Source organism: Leptopilina boulardi, unplaced genomic scaffold (genome assembly GCF_019393585.1).
Source record: "Leptopilina boulardi isolate dan_hultmark-lab unplaced genomic scaffold, ZJU_Lbou_2.1 LbouV2_112, whole genome shotgun sequence".
NCBI classification, from domain to species: Eukaryota; Metazoa; Arthropoda; class Insecta; order Hymenoptera; family Figitidae; genus Leptopilina; species Leptopilina boulardi.
This window is the reverse complement of record NW_026137655.1, coordinates 1,315,694-1,341,019: the sequence shown is the minus strand read 5'-3', so window position 1 is coordinate 1,341,019 and position 25,326 is coordinate 1,315,694. Positions and strand designations below refer to the sequence as shown.

At 24.6% G+C, this 25,326-nt stretch overlaps 3 protein-coding genes across 9 annotated transcripts in view; all 3 read left to right on the top strand.

Annotated features, from left to right (window-relative positions):
- The window catches only part of LOC127281277 (allatostatin-A receptor-like), a 30,361-nt gene extending 14,722 nt beyond the window's left edge, over positions 1–15,639 (top strand). For 4 of the 7 annotated variants that reach the window (XM_051304927.1, XM_051304959.1, XM_051304910.1 and 1 more), the window contains exon 5: positions 6,457–6,942. In XM_051304927.1, the coding sequence (XP_051160884.1) occupies positions 6,457–6,521 (65 nt within the window). In that variant the 3' untranslated portion in view covers positions 6,522–6,942. Of the gene's footprint in view, positions 1–6,456; positions 6,943–15,615 lie in introns of those variants that run through there. The other 3 variants (XM_051304936.1, XM_051304951.1, XM_051304918.1) reach the window with 2 other exon arrangements.
- Positions 15,640–17,264: 1,625 nt separating this feature from the next.
- LOC127281270 (probable cytochrome P450 28d1) lies at positions 17,265–19,759 on the top strand. The gene is made up of 2 exons (XM_051304898.1): positions 17,265–18,943; positions 19,422–19,759. The coding sequence occupies exon 1, from the start codon at positions 17,397–17,399 to the stop codon at positions 18,921–18,923; it is 1,527 nt and encodes a 508-aa protein (XP_051160855.1). The 5' UTR covers positions 17,265–17,396; the 3' UTR covers positions 18,924–18,943; positions 19,422–19,759.
- Positions 19,760–19,788: 29 nt separating this feature from the next.
- LOC127280771 (uncharacterized) lies at positions 19,789–23,752 on the top strand. Its single transcript, XM_051304020.1, has 2 exons — positions 19,789–21,327; positions 21,926–23,752. The coding sequence occupies exons 1-2, from the start codon at positions 19,790–19,792 to the stop codon at positions 23,547–23,549; spliced, it is 3,162 nt and encodes a 1,053-aa protein (XP_051159977.1). The 5' UTR covers position 19,789; the 3' UTR covers positions 23,550–23,752.
- Positions 23,753–25,326: the final 1,574 nt, after the last annotated feature.

The window sequence follows — 25,326 nt, the reverse complement described above, 5'->3', positions numbered from 1 at the left end:
AATATACAAATTATCAGGAAAAAAAAGAACAATATTGACGAACATGTCACAGCGCGTGATGTGACTTTGCGATGAGAAACTTTTGCAAAAGCATGTGAGAGAAACACCCAGAGGGATATTATATTAGATTTTGGTTTATGATGTAAATATTATTTTTACCTCTTACAAAAAATATATATGCTTTAGCAAGGGGAGAGAAAAAAGCTTTTTTTAACCGCAAATTTCTTCCTCACGTTCGTAAATTTTTATACCCCTATATATATATTATATTTATTATCACAAATTAATGCGATTTTCAATGCTAAATTGAGAATAATTTAAGGTCGAACTTTTTTTTCCCCAGCAATTACAAAAGGAGAAAATAAAAAGGTCCAAGAAAAAGTAAAAGAGGGAAAATAAAGCTAAACCGCAAAAACTCACATTGGCTGCAAAAAGGGAAAAATAAGAGATTGAACCTCTTTATCAAAAGCCCGAGAATATAATTAGTCCAAGGTTTTCTTATTTGGAAAAAAATCAATTTGTAATTAAAAAAATGACAAAAAAAAACAGTAAATTAAAAATGGTTTTATACTATAAAATAACCTAAAATTCATATAGAGGAGAATATATAATTATGAAATTTGACTCACTTATTCATTTTATCTTCATTCTCTTTTATACATCTTTCCAAGCTCATTTTTGGTTGAAAATTTTTTTAAATACCTGTCACTCAACCTTGAGATGTCTGTTTTCTGCCAATTTCATACCCTTCAGATATATATATATATATATATTGCGACCTCATTCTATTGTACCCCTTTTTTTTTTTTTTTTTGATGAATGATGTGACATTTTTCTCATCATTCGCAAGTAATTTTCCACTAAATAACACTTTTTAAGTGGTTTAAATAGAAAAATTTTCTAATTTAAAAGCAAAAAATTAAATTAAATTAAATATTTCAAAAATTAGCACAAATATTTACAAATAGAATTACAAAAAAAAATTTTTTTGAACTTATATCCTTAAAACAAAAGAATTGTCTAAATTTAAAAAAAAAAAATATTTTTTCTCCATTGACAATAAACCCTCTTTCTTTAAAAGTACCTACTTTATTTTCAACAATGTTGGTGGTTTTGTTATTGTAATGAAAAATTCAAGAGGTTCTTCTTTCTTTCAATTAAGGCCAAAAAAACAAAAAAAAAGTATACTACTAAAAAATCCAAGAATAAACTTTAAAATTCACTTCTAAAATCCAATTAATAAATTAATAAAGGTAATAACATACAGAATAATTTTAAAGGTATTTTGTTTTATTAAAGCAAATTAAATATGATATTTAATTTTAAACTGCTTTATTAAATCAAAATGATATATAAATTTTGTTTTATATTCATTTCATAAATCAAAATTTCTGAATTTTCTCCATTAATTTACAAATTAATTTTACTTCATTTCTGTATAAAATACCCAAAATTTCTATATTAATTTGATGAGGAAATTTACTGCATTCCTATACATATATTAAACATAAAATTTTCCCAACAAATTTTATAATAAAATTTTAAAATGCAACAAAATGTAAAATAAAACAAATGTCTGACAAAAATGGATTTATACTACTTAATAAATACTGTGATTATTTAAAATTTTACAGAAAAATTCCAAGAGAGTTCGATGCAAAATGCAAAATAAACCACTAAATTTTTTATAACAATAATTTCATATTTATATTGCACTAAATATGCAAATATCAATAAAGATTTCTATAAGGCTCTAAAAAAAAATAAAATCACATTTCATAATTTTAGTACATTATAAAAAAAAATGTAAAATATTTTTATAACTTATTTTATCTCATTGAAAATTGCAAAATAAAAATTATTGACCCTTTTTAAAATTTTGTTAAAAAATATTTCAAAAATCTAATTAGCTGTGATTTACTGTTTGGAAATACAAACAAAGTAATTTAAAATCAAAAATATAAATCAATCATTCTAAAATAAACTAAGGAAACAGATTTTATCGCCTGTCTGACCAAAGTTAGTTTATACCACTTGGAAACCTTATTTCAAAGTCCGTTGCATATAAGAAAGCAATAAAAGTGCTTTAGTAATTAAATTTTAACAAATAAATTGATGGAAAATATATATTGAATCTAATGAATTATTATTGATTTTGTTTTTACTTTTTTTGTTTATAATAGAAACCAGTATATGTTTTAATAATACGAAAAAAAACTTTATAATTACATAATGAGTTTTTTATAACAAACAAAATTTAAAAAAAAATTATTCCTATGTTTGTGTGAAAGAAATTTTAATAGGTCAAAGAACACATTATATCTTTTGAATGAATGTGCTCTCTATTTAGGATCATCTAATTTATGCAGCTTACACACTACGTCAACATATCGAGTCACGCTTCGCTGGCACATAAAGCCCTTATTGGATTTTAAGCTTCCGTATGTGCTCCTCAACTATAAAGAAACTCCATTTAAACCACATTTTTCAAAAAATTTATAATAAATCTTCCCAAATATATATATATATAATTCTGCAAAGTCACCATTTTAGCTTAAAATTCATTTTTGTCATATTTATTTTAAATTTATGTCCTTGCTATATATAGATATTATGTATTTTTTTGACATAATCTTGAAAATTTATGCTCAATTGAACTTTATCTCGAACTTCATGACTGACAAAACCTCAAACATTGTGTCATCTCAAACCATCAGGGATGGCGTCTGACTAAAATTTATTTTTACTACTAATAGTAAAGTTACATCTGTTATAATAATAAATGAAACTAACTTTTACTCTCACTTTTAAATTTACTAAATCTACACGAATTATGTCTGACTGAAACTGGGATTTACTATTTTTTTTATTAAATTAACAAGAATTCCAAAATATTAAAATTTTTGTTATTTTTTAAGTGGTACAAGTCAATATTTAGTCCGACTCTTTAATTTTTATATTCTATTTTTTCAGTAGTACAAGTCAATATTTAGTCCGACTCTTTAGTTTTTATTTTCTTTTTTTCAGTAGTACAAGTAAATATATAGTCCGACTCTTTAATTTTTATTTTCTATTTTTTCAGTAGTACAAGTAAATATTAAGTCAGACTCTTTAATTTTTTTATGTTAAAAATTAATAGTAGTACAAGTAAATATTAAGTCAGATTTTCTAAACATTTGTAATTTTGTCAGTAATACATATCAATTTCCAGTCAGATGTTTTTTCACTATTTTCAATTTTATCAGTAGTACAATTTAATATTTAGTCAGATTTTTTTAAATTATGATTTTATAAGTAGTATAAGAAAATATTTAGTCAGGCTTTCTAAACGCTTGTATTGTTTTCAGTAGTACAGGTCAATATTTAATCAGACTTTTTGTTTTTTCAGTAGTACTACTAAATATTAAGTCAGACATTTTTTTACCGTTTTCAATTTTATCAATAGTGCAGGTCAATGTATAGTCAAACGTTTTAAAAAATTGTAATTTTCTAAGTAATACAAGTCAATATTTAGTCAGACTCTAATTTTTTATTTTATCAATAGTACAAGTAAATATTAAGTCAGTCTCTAATTTTTTATTTTATCACTAGTACAAGTCAATACATATTTAATCAGATTTTTAAAAAATTATAATTTCAATATTTAATAAGACTTTTTATTTTTCAGTAGTACAAGTAAATATTTAGTCATACTTTCTATTTGTCTCAATTTTATCAGTAGTAAAAATAAATGTTTAGTGAAATTTCTTAAATTTTGTCAGTAATTTTGTCAGTGATACTAGTAAATGTTTCGTCAGACTTTCCAATTTTTTTATTTTGAAAATTAAATTAATTTTAGTTCGACTTAATTATAGAAAATAAGTAGTAGAAGTAAATATTACATCAGACCGTTATTTTTTTTGTAATTTTATCAGTAGTTCAAGTCGGTTTTGGTCAGACACAATAAATAAAATATAAAAACAGTAGTAAAAGTAAGTTTAAAACCCTTCTAAACGTTTCTATTCATTCTCAGTAGTATAGGTCAATATTTCATCAGCCTTTTAAGCTATTTTTTATTTTATCAGTAGTACAAGTCAAACTTTAGTCAAACTTTTAAGAAAATTTACTAATTTTCTAAGTAGTACAAACAAATATTTAGTCAGACTTTCTAAACGATTATAATTTTTTTCTCAGTAGTACAAATCGATTTTAGTCAGACATATGTAATTTCAGTCAAGTAAAGACAAAAAAAAAGAAGAATTTTTGAATATTTTTTTTAAATAAAAAAACTAAAATCTAAAATAAAATTTCAAATTTGAAATATATTCTATATTATTATATATTGAGCTTGAAATTTATCCTGTCACTCAAAAGAACTTTCTTTGCGAACTGAGTCTCGAGTTTGTTTCACAGCTGTCGTTGCACAATACTGTGAGACTGACACAAGTTCTATTCTAAAGGGTCGTTAACGTTGCTTGACAATTAAACTGATATGACCAATACGACAAGAACAGTGTCATTCCAAGTTTAGTTTCAACTGTTTTGTTGGGTTCTCCAATTCAAAGACATTACGTAATCAAGACTAATTAGTAAACCGAGAACTTCTTGTGACCGTCACCTCAAGCCAAGTTTATCGTGCACTAAACGATTCATGAGCAATTTTAACATTTAAATCAATATTATATCTCAATTGATATTTGTTTATTAAAAATATAAATTAATTCAATAAATATTTTTAATAAAAATATTTTTTTTACAATTTTTAATTTTTGCTAAATTTCTATTTTAAATTATAGAATAAATTTCAGAAATTATCATAAATTTACATATTATAAAAAAAACTTTATTTAATTTCTCATTGAAATAAAAAAGTTGAATTTCTCTAATTAAAAAAATATGAACTTTTTTTCGATAACTTATAAAAGCCGAAACCTAAGCTGACTGACTTTTCCTCGACTTATATAGTGGTAAAAAAGGGAAAAGGGATTTAAAAAAAAAAATAAGCAAAAAGCGGAAAATTAAAAGTATGCCGCCCATCAAATGGATGAATTCAACTTTTATTTTTTCAAACTTTTTGCTTATCCTCTCTCTTTCTCTCTCTTCTTATTTTCATTTTGCTCTTGAAGCTAAAAGCTCCAAAAAAAAAAGAAATCGTCCACTAAAAACTCGGTCTCGACTTTCCGCGCGCGGGTTTTCAAAGAGTTATGAAAAAACTACTGTTAATAGCAGAAAATCGACATTAAAAAAAAAATTTAATGAAAACTGCATAAAAAGCAGAAAATCGTATAGAAAGAGATGAAAAAAAAATCGACACGATTACATCTTATATAAATTCTCAAACCACACAATTAATAGCTACATATATATAAAGATTTCTATTCCGATCATCTCGTTTTTTTCTCGCCTTATTCATTTATTTTTATTTTTTTTTCTATATATATATCTGAAGAAGAAATTTTTCGGGCTCTAACGATTGATTTACGGTGAGACGTATAAAAAAAACGACAATAAAGATAGGGCGAATGAAACTAAAGGAGATATTCTTTGAGAATTGGGCTGTCAAATCAAACATTTACTAGATAAGAGTCAACGCCCTACGAATTCGTTTTCGATTATTCGCTTCCATTCATATGTCACTTTAAGTTCACAATTTTTTTTTTATTTCTTTCCTTTTTTTTTTTTGTTTTTTCTGAAATATCGCAAGTGTCAACGATAAAAGACTTGATAATATGTGAAAAAACAACAAGCAAAAGAAGAAAGAACAATGTTAATAAAAAAAATATAAATTAAAAGAATACTTCGAAAAAAAATTATTGGAAAAAAATTTTTTTTTATGAAATTTTATAAGATAAATGGAAAATATTTTATGTAACTGAAAATTACATTTTCGAGCTTGAAGTCACTTTTTTGTCGAGATCCTTCTCACAGTCTTTAAAAAAAAACGAAGGTGCTACGTGGTAAAAATTTTTTTTTTCTTGTTTTCTCACGAAACATGGCTATACCTTAACGACTCTTTCGCGCCCTCGAGTAAAAACTTCTCGATAGGTGAGAGGCAATTTAAAATGTTCCCAATCTTTGGGGAATAATACATCTAAAAATTGTCTGACACTAATTTAATTTCAACTGTTTTAAGTATAAATTTTCTTTTTTTTATAAACTCGATTAATTCAAAAATAAAATAGTATTAATTTTAATATATTTAAAAAAATTTGAAAATATTCTAAAATCAATAAAAAAAAAAAAATTTGTATTCGAAAAAACGAAAAAAATGAGTGTATTGAACTTGATTTAATTACTTTCTTTGAATTTGTAATTTCCATACTATTTATTTTGTTTCCTGGATAATCGAACTTCATATACTTCATATAATATTAAAATCTTTTTTGTCTCATGAGAAAAGTTTCTCTATAAACTTTTCATAAAACAATAATAATTAATTATCGACAATCAATTAATAATTTTTTTTTCCATTTTCAGATGCTGGTTTACAAATCACCATTTCGACAACGGTAGGAAACATTAAGGACTCACACATTTTATAAGTATATAATAATGATCGTAAAATAATTTAAAAAATTGATAATAGCGAAAAAAACGTGAGTCACTGAAATGGAGAAAAAAAACCAAAGCAATTCGAGAAATAAAAAAAAAAAAATTAGATCGATTATCGAATTATACGAAACTATGTAAAATATATGTGATATCGTAAACAATAAGTGATATTAAAAAAAAGTCCCGTTGCGTGAGAATTAAAATTCATTTAAACAATAGGTACTCCAATTAAAATCGTTCGATAACATTTCACGTGTGAATAATTTAAATTCCAAACCATTATTCAATTCATTCCAATTATATAATAACAAATCAAAAAATTTTATTTTCTATTTATTTACATATTTTTTTAAACTTTTTTTTGCCAACTTTATCTTTTTTAAAGAAATGCGAAAAAAAAAAAAATATATATATATATAAAAGAAAAATGACATGAGACACATGGCAAAAGTGTAAAACATAAGTTTCCATTTCCGTCACTCTCGAGACGAACAAAGAATAAAAATCTGTTATGGAAAACTTTTTTAATTTATCAAACTAAAAATGACCGCCATTTATCACAGACAGCTATTCGCTATATCTATATCTATATATGAATGTAATTTATTATCCATACAAGGAATTTTGAACTCTGATCGAATTGGGAATGCGTTAAATGAAAAGATTAAAAAAAAAATAAAAAAGAATTGAAAAACCGATTATATTGTTTCAGTTGGTAATAAATTTATTTGCGGCTGACATATCACATAATTGTACCGCGCATATACAATCATGTTCCCAACAAATTATTTCCATAGTTTGCAAACGCAAGCTGATAATTGTGCGACTCCCCATTAAATTGGATTTATATCCCATTCTCTCTATTCTCCGCCACATTTCTCTCGCGCATATATCTATCAATTTTAAATATTGCCTCTTTTCAACTTCATTTTTAATCACTATTATTCATTCGTTTCTCAAGGATCAGCATTTTAATTTTTAAAACAATCTACTTTTCAATTTTGTTTTCAACGTATTCATTTCCCATATCATTGGAAAAAATTTTAATTTAATTTTTCAAATTTATTTACTTAAATATTTATAATTAATTTTTTCTATTTTAAATAAAAATTAAATTTTCCTAATGAAATTATGTATATGGCATTTTGTTTGATTTGTATAAGGAAATGAAAAAGAAAATTGTCGACGAATACTTTGAGTCAATATTTACCGCTTCATTTCAACCGCAAAGATCTTCTTTTGCACTTTCTTCATTCGTCTTTGAAAATTTTGTTTACTGAGTTGAAAGACAAATTTAATTGAATTTTCAAACAAGATGTTTTCTCTCTTCATTCTTTTTTTTTATCGGAGAAAAGAGACATTTTACAAAGTGTAACTAAATTTAATTCTTTTAGAACGAGTCGCAAAACAAAGATCAATCTTTAAAACAAAACGAATGATGTAATAAAAATGAAAAAAAAAAAAAAAAAAAAAACAAATTGAAAAGTAAACAGATTTTTGTTCTCACCCACGAATTAATTGTTTTTAAAACCTAATTGTCGAGGAGATAAAAGAAAAATCACAAACATAAAATAACTTTTTGTTTAAATGTAATTACTCTCAACAATAAAATACTTCTTTTTTTTCTTTCCATTACTATTATCATCAACTTTATTTTTTCATCATTTTTTCACTGACACAAATCCTTTTTCAAAAATATATTTAAAATAATTATCATTGAAAATAAAACTCATTTTTTTGGAGAGAATATAATTTTCCAAATCTCTACAATATAAAAATTTTACAATCAATTTAAATATCCGTCCATATTTTAGTTATTAAATGAAAGAAATTATTTCAAAAAATTTTTGAATTAAAATATAATACAAAGCCCCTACTGATACGCTTTATATAAATATATGTACGTCAATGCTCATCAAGGAAAGCTTAAAAATTTCATATTCATACTCGTGAAATTCAATTACATTCTCCCATATATAAGTTAAAAATAAAATTTGAAATTTTTTACTATTACAAAGAATTCATTTTAAGGTGAAAAAAAAATTCTATTCTCTTGCATTTAATATTTTTTTTTCATCTCATATTTTCAATACTATATTTTGTTCAAATTTTACAACACAAAACAAAAAAAAAATTAAAAAAAAACAAAAAATGAGAATAACATTGAACGAAAGCTTGTGTGATTTAATTAAAAAAGTGTGCGTACGAAACATATTAATTCTACTGCGAATTTACCTGAAACATACCGAGAGTTTATTGAAAACGATTCATTCGATTACAATTCACTTTATTTAAAATTTCTTTCATATATAAACAAAGCAAATCAAAAAAAAATAAAAATTTAAACAAAAGTTTTCAATAAATTTTTTCACAATTAATACATACATACATTGAATTTTATTTCAATGTTTAAAAAAAATTACATTTAAAAAAAAATCCTTTCAATTCTATTGTTAATGAAAAATATTTTAAAATCAAAATGAAAATTGTAAAAAAAAATTTTCAATCTTTTATTTTACTATAAATAAAAATTTGCAATATAAAAGAAAATATAATTAAAAAACTAAATAGTATACTAATTATTGAAAAAAAGGAAAAATAACTAGAAAATAAATAATAATTTTAAAAAACAATTAGTATCAATAAATAAGTAATGAGTAACAAATAAGTAATTAATATCAATAAATCAATTATGAGTATCAATAAATAAATACAATAAGTATCAGTGAATAAATGATGAGTATCAATAAATAATCAGTACTAATGAAGAGTAATAATAATGATTTACTAATGTCAATAAATAATAATTATCAACAATTAAATAATTAATAATCAGCTAATAATTATTTATCAGTAAATAATTATCACTAAATAATTAATTATCAGTAAAGTTATAATAATTATAAAAATAATTATTACCAAGAAGTATTCTTTCTTGATAATTATTATTTAATAATGATTAATTATTTGTTACACTGAAAAAAATTTATTTTATTCAAATAATGGGTTAATTGACTATTATCAAAATAAATATTTATTTGAACCAAATAATTTTTGAAACCAAATAATTGATCTGTATTTGAAGTAATAATTTCTGTATTTGAAACAAATACAATCTCAAATAATAATTATTTGATACAAATAAATGTTTATTTGATAATAATAGTCAACTGATTATTTGAATCAAATAAATTTTTATTTCAGTATAATTTATTTTTTATTATTTAATTATTTTTTTCCATCATATTTTTTATATTAAATTTATTCTATAAACAATGGTATTCATTTATGAAAAAAATTTTTTTTTTAAATTTCTCTCGCTAAAGCTAAAAACACTAATTGCTAATTTGTCCTGCTAATTTATGACACCATTTAAAATAGAAAATTTCTTGCCAACAAATTTCATCAGAAAATATTATTGTTCTGTCGACAAGAAATTGCAATTCGCGCAATATTCCCCTTTAATATAGAAAAATATAAAAATGAAACCATCTGGAATTGCCGCGTATGTAACCGAGATGTTTCCGGATCCCCATTTTGCAGCATTGAACCTTGCTAACCAAAGGCTGATGTTACCAGAAGGACCAAAACGAGCACGTTCGCGGTTTATTACCCGTATAGCATACGGTTTGCTATAAATGTTTCATGTGACAACTCCCGCAAGTTTCCTATTCGTGTCACATCTATATATATATTTGTACACATACACACAGTTTTCGACATTGGAAAACTTAAATCGACAACACTCATTCATGAATTGGTTCCTATCAAATTTGATATTAGATGAAATTCAATGCGGTTTCACATATCATACTTGAATTATTATATATCAAAATATAAATTCCTCTCATATTGACCTCACGATTGATAAATTGCAATTTACTTCACTATATGATATGTCCTATAGCAAATTATATACATATAATTCAAAGCAAAATCTAATTCGACAGACAAATTTAGCAATGAATCACAAATTCCTCATCTCTCATTAAACCACTGACTGAATAATTTCATTTATTTCGATTGACTATACGAATCATAAATAATTAATCGGCTCAATTAAATACCAACAATCTATAAATTAGTCTAATCTTTAGATAACAAAAATATATTTTTTTTGTTTAAATAAAATTTGTTAAGAAAAAATTTGAAATATAAAAACTTTCAATAAAAATAAGAAGCTTTTAAAAAATAATAAATTTAGTTTAAAAAAAGAAACTGATGAATAATCGAAACTTTTAGGGATAAAAATCTTGATTAATATTTAAAGAAGTTTTCTCAAGTTTCAGATCTTTATGTATAAGTAATGAAAAAAAAAATACATATAAAAAAAAAGTTTGAAATATACGACCTGACTGACCGGCTACCAAAAAATACACTTTATATCTTTTTCTTATTCATTACCTAATAATCTGAAACTTTGCAGAAAACTTTTATTTCAAATATAAATATCACTAAGAAAAATCGTAAAAAAAAATTTTAATTCACTTTTATTGAAAAAATATATTTAAATTTAGTTTATTAAAATGAAAATTAAATTAAAAAATATTTTCCTATTTCCCGGACAATAATTATTAAGCGCAATTCAAACTAAAATTAAATATTGAACAATATTAAAGCTTCAAAAATTGATATAAAAAATTTAGTAAATATTTTCAATATAAATCTTTACTGGAACTGTTAAATGAAACTTTATCTATGGCTTAAAAAATTCCAAAGCTTTTCATTCGTTTGATAAAGTAAAAACATCCACAAACATTTTTCATCCGACATGTAAATATTTGGATTTTATTTTATTGTGCAATGACACGAAAACTAAAAAATCTCTCACTAAAATAGTCGAAAATTTTTTGAAAAATGAATTCTCGTTTTGATATCGAAAAAAATACATTTTTCAAAAATAATACTTTAATGAAAAAAATCTAGTTCACATACAAAAAAAAATACTAATCAAGTGTTTGAGATTTAATTACAAAAAACACCCTTTTTTTATGAAAAAAAAAAAAATTCTGAATTCAAGCTAATTTGACTTTTTCCCTCCATGAAAAAAACTAATTGAATCAAGCTTAATTTATATTCACTCATGAGAACGATGGTAAACCAAATGGACTATTTTTGTGTTTCTTTCGATATTTTTGTTGCTCACAAATAAAAAAGAGAATCATTTTTTTTTTTTTTTTTTTTTGCGCAAATGAAAAATTTCTAATTACAGATTGCGGAAATTATCTTTAAAAAAAAGAAACAAACAAAAAAGGAAAATTTACTCTTTTTGAAATGAAAAGCGTGAAAATTTTTCTTCCAATTAAAAACATAGTTTTTTACCCTTAGAATATTTTTCAACTAAAAATCTTGTTACGCTGAAGATACCCAAGGTTTAATTTCACTCTAGAGAGATTATGAAACTGAGTAATAAAAATTAAATGAAGCTCTTTATATTCTTACTATATATTTTTTTTTTTCGTTCCATGAATTCGCGCATTCTATCTAATAATTCATCTCTAAGATTTTTAATTTGCTCTGGCTAAATATCAAATCACTACAATTAGAGATAATCAACTAATCAAAAAATCAAAATAAATTCCTATAACCAAAATTAATAAAAAAAAAAATTTGGAATTAATTTGACTACATGGAAAAAAGTTGAAAAAAGTTTAATAATTTTTGTAATGTAAATTTTCTCATATAAAATAAATAATAAATTATTTGAAAAATTTTGAATTTCAAAAATATTTTATTTTTAGGAAAAAATAAAATTTTTTCGAGATTAAATATAATATACTGTGGTAAAACAAAAAAAAAAGGGGAAAATTTTTCACTTGAAGTAGGTACTTATGTGTATAGCGAGGAACAAGTTTAAGTTATCTACTTTACAAAAGAAAAACTATTCTTAGCCTTTTGATTTACACAATGATGTTCTTACATTTGTTATACTTCTTTTCTCCTGCACAAGTAGTATATCTCAAGATGTGGTCATACATTTGGTAACCCTCGTTTCTTTTTTTTAAGTATATTATGGAGGACCCTATTTTTTTTTTCTTCAACTAAAAAACAGGTGGTCAGAAAAGAAATGGTAGACGAGGGAATAAAAATGGAGGGTCTACAAATGAGAGCTCCTTGTCATCGATCTAAATATACTTTCGTCTACCTGAAAAGAAACTTAAAAACTCGAAAGTACTTCCGGATCGCTATGTCGTTAAGATTCAACTTTAAAAAAAAAAACATTTTTTGCCAGAGAAAAAAAAATACGAAAATCAGATTAATGCCAAAAGGGAGCATCGATAACGGATTTAAAAGTTTTCCATGCGAAGGGGGATTTATAAACTTTTTTTTTCTCAATATCCTCTTAAGGGTATTGAGAAAAAAAAAAAATTTCCCTAACTAAAAAAACATCTTTTTAATAATTTTGTATAACTTATAATTTAAAAATATTTTCAATTATTTTTTTTTTTAATGCATTATTTATATTATATAGAGAAAATGCATTGCATATTTATTACATATACACGAGGTAATAAATTTTGTGAAATTTTCCTCTCAACAGTATAAGAGGTTTACATAAATTTCACATAATTTTGAATGTCATATCTATACTCGAGAATTCAAAATATAAAATTATTTCTTGTTGTTATACAAATCATTCATAAATATTTATAAAACAATTCCTATTTTGAAAGAAAAGTATAAAAGAAAAATCCTCAACGTTTTAAATCAGTAAACAATATGTTAAAAAATATTGAAAAAAAATTGTTGTATTAAAATATTTTCAAATATATTATATTGTTTAATATAATCTATAAAATTATTATTTTTTGAAAATATTCCGAATATGAAATTTTGACATATATTGAGCGAATTTCCGGAAAATTTCAAGCCTTATTGAATATTAAATAATTATAAATTCAGCCACGTACCCAGTTAGACTTCAAATATGTTTGAATGATGTAATAGCCTAGTAAATTATTCCTCCTATTCTCATGAATATTGCAGGGACTTGAATAGAAGATGCAGGTTTTACACAATGTGTGTGTAATAAAAGCTCATGGATCCTGAAAAAAAAATTAATTTTTAAAAATTTCAATATTCATATAAATGTTAATAATAAAAAAAATTATAATTATCCCCTAAATTAAAAATTTAATTATATTAAAAATTAAACAAAAACTAACCTTTGCATAACAATTAAAAAATATAGAAACGATAAAAATTGATTAAAGTTTAACAAATAAAATAAAATACCTAAATAAAAAAATAATTAATAACAAAAACAAATAAAATATATATAATAAATAAAAATATGAATACAAAAAGCTATTATAAAAATATGATCGTTAAATGTAAAAAAAAAATGATACTCGTCATACTGATTGAAAATTAAATAGAAAATTAAAGGTATTTTGCGTTCCTTTGAAGGAAAGAACAAAAAATCGCTAAAACGCACAATTTTTTATTTTTCATTCTTTATGTGAAAAAATCAAGATAATAATAATAATAATCTTGATGTAATGAGTACTTAGGTGTCACACAATTGTAATCGCGGGCGCCACACGAATTGATCCGACATTTGCAAGGCCTCGTCAAATAATAATTTTAATAAACCATTGTCACGCAACTTATATATGCACATACTCTCTCTCTTTCTCTGTTTTTTTTTTTTTTTTTTTTGAGCGTGGAAAATATTGAGCAAGGCTTTCAACGATTTTCCTACGAGATTATACCACTTATACCTATCATGCAAACCCACTCATTTTATATTTTAAATTAAGAATTAACTCGCACAGGTCATTTAAAAAAAAAATATTATTTATATGGAAATTTAGTTTATAATTTAAAATATTTCTTTTTCAATTCCAAATTTATTACAAAATTGTAATTACAATTATTTGTTGTAAAAATATATTTTAAAAAAAGTATTTAAAAAATGTGAAAGATTTGATAAATTAATTTTCAATTTTCTAAAATCTCAATTCGATCTTTAAAATTTTAAAAAAAAATCGAGAAATAAAATAACAGATTTTTGTTCAAGTTCTGCGTGTTAATATATAGAATCGCTTAACTTAGAAAATGCTCTATTGATGTAATTGTACATATTAAATTAATAAAAAATAAAAAAAAAATCACGAATTATAGACAAATGGTTGTATATTGGCTAAAGATTATATATAAATATCGAATGGAATCGAAATGTCTCGATTTTTAATATATGCGAACTGTGTGAATATATTTGCTTAGTTAAACTAAAAAAAAAAAAAAAATCTTTTTGAGAAAGAACCAAAACTCTATAAAACGACTCGCATCTGCAGATGAATGACAATTGAGCCCCTGTCTCTTCTGCAAGCGCATCTGATTCGTTTTCGAGAATATATAAATATAATATAGATATTTAAAAAAAATAGATATATATATAAATAAGTTCTCGATTCTCCTGTGGAGATTTCATTTCAAATACTAAATGAATTTTCTGAAAAGAATATATTACATGTTCCAATAAAGACGTTACTATGTAAAAAAAAACAATCGCATTCTTTTTTTTTCCACACGTTCCAAAATTTTCCCCAAAAAATTTAATAAAAAACCATTTAATTTTTTTTTAGTTAAAAATGAAAAAAAATTGTTCTTTATTAGAAATTAATACAATTTTCTAACATATGGTATTTAATGAAAATAAATTATTATTATTATTATAATTTTCTAACACAATGAAAAAAAATAATTAAAATTTATTGCCCTGTTTATTTTTACATTTTTCAAGCATTGAAAATTGCAATCTCGATAAAATGTCAAGTGTAAGGAAGACTACTGTGTAAAGAAGTATGTTTTACTTTGATTAAAAATCACTATCGTAAACCTTTGAAGTTCTTTGACTTTGATCAATATACTATATATATATATATGTATATATATAAATATAATGAATGTTCCTCAAGCAGTTCTCATTTTAATAACACGCGCTTCTTAATTTTTTTTTTTTCGCAATGAAAAGTTGTGTCCGGGGAAATCTTTCCTAGAAACTATTCCTTGATATAATTTCCAAGAAACTTCTAATTAAATGTCTTAATTAATTTTTTTTCTTCTTAATTATTGCAGATATAATTGAGGGCCTGTGTCAAGGTGAGTGTTCTTCATTTTTTTTTTCATTTTTATATTACATTGCTCAACGTGTTATGTAATATTAGAGAAAAATTAATTGATTTTTTATTCTTATAATTTTTTTTTACTCTTACTTTTTTTGTAATTTTTTTAATTACTAATTTTTTCAATTAAATTTAATTATTTACTTGTAACTCAAAATAGATTAAGAAAAATTAATTATAATGCAACGGAAAAAATTGACAACATTTTCAATTCTAAAAAAAATCCCAGAGAAATGTTTATTATTTGAACCAAATATATTATAATTGAGTAAAATAAACATATATTTGTCTCAGAGCTTACCAGCTCATTTCTTTGGCGTAAATAAAAATTTTATTTGTCATAAATAAAATTGTTATTAAATAAAAATTTATTTAAATGAAATAAAAATTTATTTGGATAAAATAAATATTTATTTGGCTTCAGTTTATTATAAATATTTTACATGTGAAAAATGGATTTTTTTTTCTCTATGAAAAAGGGTCAATTTTCATAAAAGATACACAACATAAATTTACCGTAAAGAGATCATATATATATAGTTACTGTAACCAGTGTCGCGGAGTAAATGAAAAAAAAGGCGTAGTAAAGAGTCAAATGAGAAGATGAAAAAAAAAAATTTGCAGTTGATAGAAGAGAGAAAGAGCGATGAGGCAGAAAAAAAGGACAAAAGTAGATAAAAAAAGAGAGAGAGAGATAGTGAGAATAAAAGAGTATGGAATGAAGAAGGAAGAAAGAGGAAGAGATTCGACGTAAATTAGGAGGTGGTGAAGATAATGGTTTCCGTTTCGTTTGGTGCACCAGCCGCACTATATACATACTTGTAGATTTTGGATTGTTGTAGTTATCTTTCACAGAAAGAGAACTTATCCGAGTCAGATGAAAAAAAAAAAAAAAAATACACGCGAAGATTGTAAACCGAGACAGAGAATGAATGAAGAAACGTAAAAAAAAGGACAAAGATAAAAAACTTTGAAACGCGAGGTGTTTACGACTCCTCAGGCTATGTAATATTGACAAACTATCCCCTCCAAAAAAAAAGTAAGTCAAAGACCTTAAAGACTTTGATTCTTTGAAATAGAGCTTTTCATTCAATAAAAAAAATTTTATTTCCTTTTTTCTAATTTATAAATTATAAAATTAGGGAAAAAGTATAATAAATAAAATCAGAAATAATTCATTTCAAAGATAATTAAATTTAAATTACAATTTTGATTTATACCCCTAATAATAGTACAAGACTTAAATTGCAAGTTCGGAAGTCAAGTGTTTCTAAATGAGCACGTTTCATGTGTAAAAATTCAAATGAGAGAAATATAAAAATAAAAATTTTTCTAAAATTTGTCATAAGATAAAAATTGTTGATTTCGAAATATTAATTTTTTATTGAAATATTTTTTTTAATATACCTATTTTAAATTTGTCTGAAAAAATTGATTTAATCATATATAATTTAAAAATTTCCATTTGCAAAGTATTTTTTTTTTTTTATTGCCCTAAAACGTCACTGGTTTTGAATATCAATTGCTTCACGCATATGAGTCGATAACAAGGGCAAAGTGTAATATGCAAATTAGTCTCGGAGTAATAAAGATTTATTATATGATGTAACTTATATCTGCACCACTTTCTCAATATAAAGTTCTATCTCGTGTCATACATTCAACATATATATTTCAGGGACAATATTCGCAAGCGAATTGAAAAATTCAGTCATTCTAATAACATAATACAGAATGGATCTAATTTTTATACTCTTTATTATTGTTATTATTTTAATAACTCTCTATTATTATCTCACGTGGAATTATGATTATTGGAAAAAACAAAAAATTCCCTATGCTAAAAATATAATACCCGGTTTTGGTAATATGTTATCGATAATTTTATCACGACAAAGTTTTGCCGATTTATGTGAAAAATTCTATAAAAAAAATAATAAATACAGTATGTTTGGATTATATCAAATGAGAGTGCCAACATTATTAATACGTGATCCTGAATTAGTGAAAAATGTTTTAGTGACAAATTTTAATAATTTTGCAAATAATCAATTTCAAGTTGGCACATCAAAATTAGATAGAATATTTGCAATAAATCCATTTTTTTCAAAATTTGACACATGGAAGGAAAATCGTGCACCATTATCAAATGCATTTTCAAGTAAAAAATTAAAATTAATGTTACCCTTCATTTTGAATGTTGGTAAAAATCTCGAAGATTATTTGAAGCGTAAATGTAGTGATGAGGGAAAATTTGAAATTGAGTTAAAACAATTTTCCAATATGTTCACCGGTGAAATTGCAGCCGCTGGAATTGGATTTCAAGGTCATAATTTTCAAGATGAAACTGAATCAACAAAAGGCCGCTGGGCTTATAAGAGGTTTATCGAAAGATTTTTCTCTGAACCATTTTTCACCGGTGGTATTCAACAGGTGATTTTTCTCTACTTACCAAGAATGGCAAATTTTTTTCATCTCTCAATGATACCTGAATATGTGAATAAATTTTTTCACGAAACTGTGACTAATATTCTTAAATATCGAAAAAAGGAAAATATAAAAAGTAATGATTTTTTACAAATAATGGTTGACTATTATAGAGCGAATAATTTAAATATTGAAAATAATGAAGCACTAATATCGCACATGGTAACGTTTGCTATTGAAATTTATGAATCGTCAGCAATAACATTGAGTTTTTTGCTATTTCAATTAGCGGCACATTCTGAGATTCAAGAAAAAGTAAGAGAAGAAGTGATGAGAATTTATGAGAAAAATGAAAAATTGGATTATGATGATTTTAAAGAAATGACGTATCTTGAACAGACGTTAAATGAATCAATGAGATTGAATCATGTTATTGGAACAATGTTAAAAGTTTGTACAAAAGAAACTGAATTAATTGGTTCGGATGGTCTCACTTGTAAAATGAAACCAGGCAATGTGGCAGTAATATCAACCTATGGTTTGCAAATGGATCCAAATCATTGGCCTAATCCAGAGAAATTTGATCCCGATCGTTTTAGTGATGAACAAAAGGCAGGACGGAATAAATTTACATTCATTCCATTTGGTGAAGGACCAAGAATTTGTGTTGGAATGAGAATGGCAACAATAATCATTAAATTGGTGGTTGCAACTATTTTGAAAAATTATCAAATTCAAGTTTCGCCAAAAACACCTTTGCCATTGAAAAAAAATGAAGCAAGTTTTATGACTGCATTTGAAAAAGGACTGTGGGTTATCTTCAAACCATTGTGAAAAATAATTTTCTCTTTTAGGTAAATAATTTCATATTAATAGCAAATTTTTTTTTTTAGTTAGAAATTATGAAATTTTTTAAAATAAATAGAATATTTAATTGAAATTCGCGATATAATTGTCATTATAAAATTGGTATTATTGAAAATGTCAGTAAATGAAAGAATTTCTATTTGGCGCATCATTAACGGAATTTAATATATTTCGATATTTGGAATTAATATTATCGGCATTCAACAGGAACTTGATTGGGTCGTATATTCAATTGAACGGAAATTCTATTTCAAGCAAAAGAGACGTAAATCCTTTCGCGGCGCAAAATAATAATCATTAATTCAAATCTTCTACTAAAAAAAAACCGATATTCAATAGAAAGTAAATAAAAAAATATATTTTATGCAAATTAACATAAAAATAGAACAATTTTTTTTTTTAAATATAAAATTTTGTACAAATAAATAATTAAATTTTTTTAAATTCTTGAATTTTTTATTTTAGAAAGTTGCTTTGGATTTCGAGGTAAAAATCAACAGAGGAATCAATATAAAAAACCAGGAAAGTAAAATAAAGGAAAATTTGTTCAGAATCTACAATTTCTATACAAAAATAAAAACAATTTGTTAAAACAATAAACAAAATCAACTACAGCAGAGTAGTTACTTAAAAAAAAAGTGTCAAGTAAATAAAATGATATCTTTTAAGAATCCATATATGCATAAATTTTCAAGATAACTGTAAATTCTTAACTTATCTCAAAAATGTCACTTATATTTAACAACAATTATGTTTTATTACATATTTTTTCGAAATAAAAAGATTTTCCTTAAGCATTTTAATCACAGTTTTTTCATTAACCATCAACAAGAATGGAGCCATTTACATTGCTCATTCTCGTGGCATTTATTTTATTAGCTCTCTATTATTTTTTAACATGGAATTATAATTTTTGGCAAAAACAAGGAATACCATGCGCAAGTGGAATAATTCCCCTAATGGGAAATATGGGTTCAGTTATATTTTTAAAACAAAGTTTCAATAGTCTTTGTGAAAAATATTATAAACAAAATGAAAAAGTTAGTATGTTTGGATTTTATCAATTGACAACGCCAACATTATTAATACGTGATCCAGAATTAATTAAAAATATTTTACAAACAAATTTCATTAATTTTCCTGACAATCAATTTCAAGTGGCATGCGAGAAGAGAGACTCGCTCATTTCAGTGAATCCCTTTTTCTCGAAAATGAATAAACACTGGAGAGATAGTCGAGCACCACTTTCAAATGCATTTTCAAGCAAGAAATTAAAAGCATTGTTTGTGTTGGTTAAAGATGTCGCATCAAGAATGGAGGAATATATTACAAAGAAAATTCATCAACAAAATGGTCAAGCTGAATTGGAATTTAAACAATTATTTAATCTCTATACTGGTGAAATATCAGCGGCTGGTGTTGGTATTAAGGGTAATAATTTTGAAGACGATTCAAAAACAACAAAAAATGAATGGAGTTATAAAAAAATGCTTGAGGAAGTTTTTAATACACCATTTTTTGCCGGTGGATTACTTCAAGTGATATTTGTCAATATACCATGTTTAGGGAGAATTTTTAATATTCAAATGACACCAAAAGGTGTTGATTCATTTTTTCGTAGTACAGTGAAAAAAATTCTCGCTCAACGAGAAATTGAAAAGAAAAATTATAATGATTTTTTACAAATAATTAATGATTATGTGCAAGCAAATCCCTCGTCAATTGATGAGGAAACATTAGTAGCATCACATATGTTATCATATACGGCTGAAATTTATGAAACATCAGCAATTACATTAAGTTTCACTGCATTTCAATTGGCAGTTTATCCTGAAATACAAGAGAAAGTACGTCAAGAATTGAGAGTTATATTAAAAAAATATAATGGTAAATTAGAATACGATGGATTAAAAGAAATGACATATTTCGATCAAGTTTTAAATGAATCAATGCGTCAAAATCATGTTGTTGGAACAATGGTGAAAATTTGTAGCAAAGAAACTGAATTAATTGGTTCAGATGGACTTTCTTGTCGTATTAAACCGGGTAATTTGGCAGTGATATCAACCTATGGTTTACAAATGGATCCAAATTATTGGCCAAATCCAGAGAAATTTGATCCCGATCGTTTTAGTGATGGACAAAAAGCAGGAAGGCATAAATTTACATTTCTTCCTTTTGGCGAAGGACCGAGAATTTGTGTTGGAATGAGAATGGCTATTATGATGATTAAAGTGGCAATAGCGACAATTTTAAAAGATTATTCATTACAAGTTTCACCAAAAACACCATTGCCTTTGGTGAGAAATGAGGCACGATTTTTGAGCGCCTATCATAAAGGTTTGTGGGTTATTTTAAAACCCGTAAAATCGTAATCAAAAAAAAGAAAAATTTTAATAATTTTCCTCCAATTTGCTATTTATTTTTAAATTTAACTATTTATTAAAATTTAATTTACATTGACAAAAAAAAATGTATTGTATTAATTTTTAGAAAATAATTTTTATTGTTAAAAAAAACCCCCGAATTTTTTGTAGTCGATATTCATATTTATTGTGAAAATAAATATATTTCTAAAAAAAAATAATTTGAATTTTCTGCCTTTCTGTATGCGTTAAATAAAATTTTTGCTTTTTACCAGAAACTTTATCGTATTTCTAATGAGAAAAATAATCTGAACTTTTCTCTTATCAATTATTTTTTATGAAGAGCACTTTGTTTTATTCATAAGTTTCATAAACATTTTACATAATCTTTAAAACCAAAAAAATTCATAATCCAATCAAATTATTGGTTTTTAATTAGTTTTGATTTTGGAAGATATTTTTTTAAATATTTGAGAAAAAATTTATTCAAGTTTGAGTATTATCAAATTTTGTAAAAAAATCAACAGAGTCTAAAACCAATGATACTTTTATAAAAATTTGTTTTTTTTTTTGCAGTTTATGATAAGGAGAACTAATCTTAAAATGTGCTTTATCATTCTTGACTATACAGAAAATGATAAAACCGATACAGATAGAATTTGCAACTTTAGTCTTTAAATTTATTCCATCGAAGATGGATTTAATTTTTCTTCTCGTTCTCATAATTATTATTTTAATATCCCTTTATTATTATCTAACATGGAATTATGATTATTGGCAGAAACAAGGTATACCATACGATGAAAATATTATTCCCGGTTTTGGTAATATATCGTCAATAATTTTTCTCCGTCAAAATTTAGCGAGTTTATGTGAAAAATATTACAAAAAATATAAAAACATCAGTATGTTTGGATTTTATCAATTAACAACACCAACATTACTTGTACGTGATCCAGAATTAGTGAAAAATATTTTATTAACAAATTTCACAAATTTTGCCGACAATCAATTAGAATTGGGTTCAAAGAAAAAAGATGAATTACTTCAATATAATCCATTTTTTTCAAAACAAAAAACATGGAAAGATAATAGAGTGGCTATTTCAAATGCATTTTCAAGTAAAAAATTGAAATTAATGTTCACCTTTATACAAGATGTAACGTTAAATTTAGAAAAATATTTAAAACGAATTGTAAAAAAAGAACATGAAATTGAATTAAAAAATTTCTTTAATTTATATACTGGTGAGCTTGCAACTACAGGTATTGGTGTTCAAGGTCACAATTTTCAAGATGATCAATTTTCAAATGACAAATGGCTTACGAAAAATGCACTCGAGGGTATATTTGCAGCACCTGCATTTAATGGTGGATTAATTCAAGTTATTTTCAATCATATGCCAAAATTGGCGAAATTAATGAACATTGGAGTGATAACGAAAAGTGTTGATGATTATTATCGTCATGTAGTTAGAAATATTCTCGCCTATAGAAAACGAGAAAATGTAACAAGTAACGATTTTTTACAAATAATATCCGATTATATAAAAACACATGCGTCACATTCAAACGAAGAAGCAGCAATTGCTTCTTATTCATTATCATTTACGGTTGAAGTTTATGAGACAACAGCAATGACATTAAGTTTTACAGTTTTTCAAATAGCAGCAAATTCACATGTTCAAGAAAAGGCGAGAAATGAAATTGAAATGATTCTCAAAAAACATAATGGTGAATTAAATTATGAAATAGTCAAAGAATTCACTTATTTAGAACAAATTATTAATGAATCAATGAGAATGAATCACGTAATGGGAATATTGATGAAAATTTGTACAAATCAAACAAAATTAATTGGATCAGATGGACTTTCTTGTACAATAAAACCAGGACAAGCGGTTGTGATATCAACTTTTGGATTACAAATGGATGAAAATTATTGGCCAGAACCAGAGAAATTTGATCCCGAACGATTTAATGACGAGCAAAAAGGTGAAAGACATAAATTTGCATTTCTTCCATTTGGCGAAGGACCGAGAATTTGTGTTGGTATGAGAATGGCAATTATTACAATGAAATTGGCAATTATTACAATATTGAGAAATTTCTCATTGGAACTATCGTCAAAATCTCCATTTCCTTTAGTACGCGATGAATCGAAATTTTTAAGTGCTTATGAAAAAGGACTTTGGGTTAACATGAAACCTTTGTCACAGACATTTTAATTTTGATATTAAAATAATATACTACTTTACTTTCGTCTTTGTCATTTTTAAATTTTACCTAAGAAAAAAATATTTCTAATTTATAAAAATGTGAAAATATTTTTCATACACTACGAGGAAAAAAGATTATTTATTTTAATTAAATAGCAAATAAAACATTGTACATTTTATTTACAAATTAAAAATACTTGAACGGGAAAAAATTTGTGGAATTATATTTTCCGTACCCACTTGTTTATCATTTGATTTTATCTCGCGTTTATTATTTTCTATTTTGAAAAATTCAATTGTGTTCTTTTTAATATTTTCATATATATACAATTCAATTTTTAAAATCCAAAAAACAATAATCTGAATAAATAAGTAAAATAAAAATAAAATTATTATTTAATGTGTAATTTGACAAAGATTGGACATTTTTATGAATTGTCTTTATCAGAGAAAATCGCGTGTTTTACTTCGTTTTAAGAGCTGAACAGCTGGGTTAAATGTCGAGAACTGATTTTAATGCATTAACGGACATTAAAAACGTTTTGCGACCAACGCGCGCGACTAATGGCAAGTTCATAAATGCTTCCCCAGTTGGCAATGCTCCATCATTTTTAGCTTTTATATCCCATATGAAGTAGAAGGCATTAAAGACATGAGGATTTTGCTTTCGCTAAGCACGAAACTGATCGGATCATAAATTCCCTTTATATAAACGAATTTCGTCTCGGATCATCGCTTTTCGTTGTCATCAAAAATCGACTCAAAAAAAAGTGCAATATTTTAATAAAATTATAGTTCAATTTTATCTTATTTATAACTTAATTAAGTTTTTTATACTTTTTTTAAAAAAAATTTTTTAATCGAATTTCCGTTACTTTGAAATGATAATATCCTATTTAGAAGGGGGGGTGGGGAGAATTGCATAATTTATGACGTTACATATCGGAGATGTTATTCGACAGCATCAAATGAAATTGCAAACTCATAACAGTGAAATACGACTGGTATATATTTGTAACGGATTTATAATACAACATCCGTACATATTACGTCCTTAGCAAGTAAAGTTCTTGGGTCGAGTGCAATGAAAATCGATCGACTTTTATGCAAGTCAACGACGTTGAGAAAAATATAAAGAGGTGGAGAAAAACAGAAGGGTAATGTAAAAGGGGCGGGTGTATATGTGGTGTTTGATTATTTAGGTCACAGAGAACTAATCTCCACGATAAAGGGGAAGGGGGGTCTATATTCAGATTAATTGTTAATTTAATATATAGAAAATCTACTTTATATTAAAAAAAATTGAAAATTTATTCTTAAAATAAATTAAGATATATTAGTATCAATTATTTAATCATTAATATTAATTATTTATTCTTATTAATAATTTATTTTTTATTATTATTATTAAAAAAATTTTTATTAAAAATAATAAAAATAAAGTAAAAATAAAAAAAATAGTATAAAATAAATTGTCCATACTTTTTAATCAATTTGAAAGAAAATGTGTATATACAAAACAAACACAACTTGATACTCGTCATTAGCCTATATGTCACGTTTCAGAATGTGTGTATATACGATACAGTTCGATCAAACATCATCTTGTATCCGGAGGATGTCATGTAATATCCGAATGACGATGCAGAAATAGCAACCATATTATCGTAACCTCCACTGTATAATTTCTACCAAAATTTCTCTCTATATCCTATATATAATATACATTTCACGAAAAAAAAATATAATTATCGAAATTCAATTTCGAAAATTAATTAATTATTCT

Excerpts from the sequence above, each read along its gene's own strand:
- LOC127281270 (XM_051304898.1), top strand. The coding sequence starts at position 17,397 with ATGGATCTAATTTTTATACTCTTTATTATTGTTATTATTTTAATAACT.
- LOC127280771 (XM_051304020.1), top strand. The coding sequence starts at position 19,790 with ATGGAGCCATTTACATTGCTCATTCTCGTGGCATTTATTTTATTAGCT. Across the intron at positions 21,328-21,925 it reads ATTTTAAAACCCGTAAAATC|ATGTGCTTTATCATTCTTGA; the intron begins GTAATCAAAAAA and ends ACTAATCTTAAA.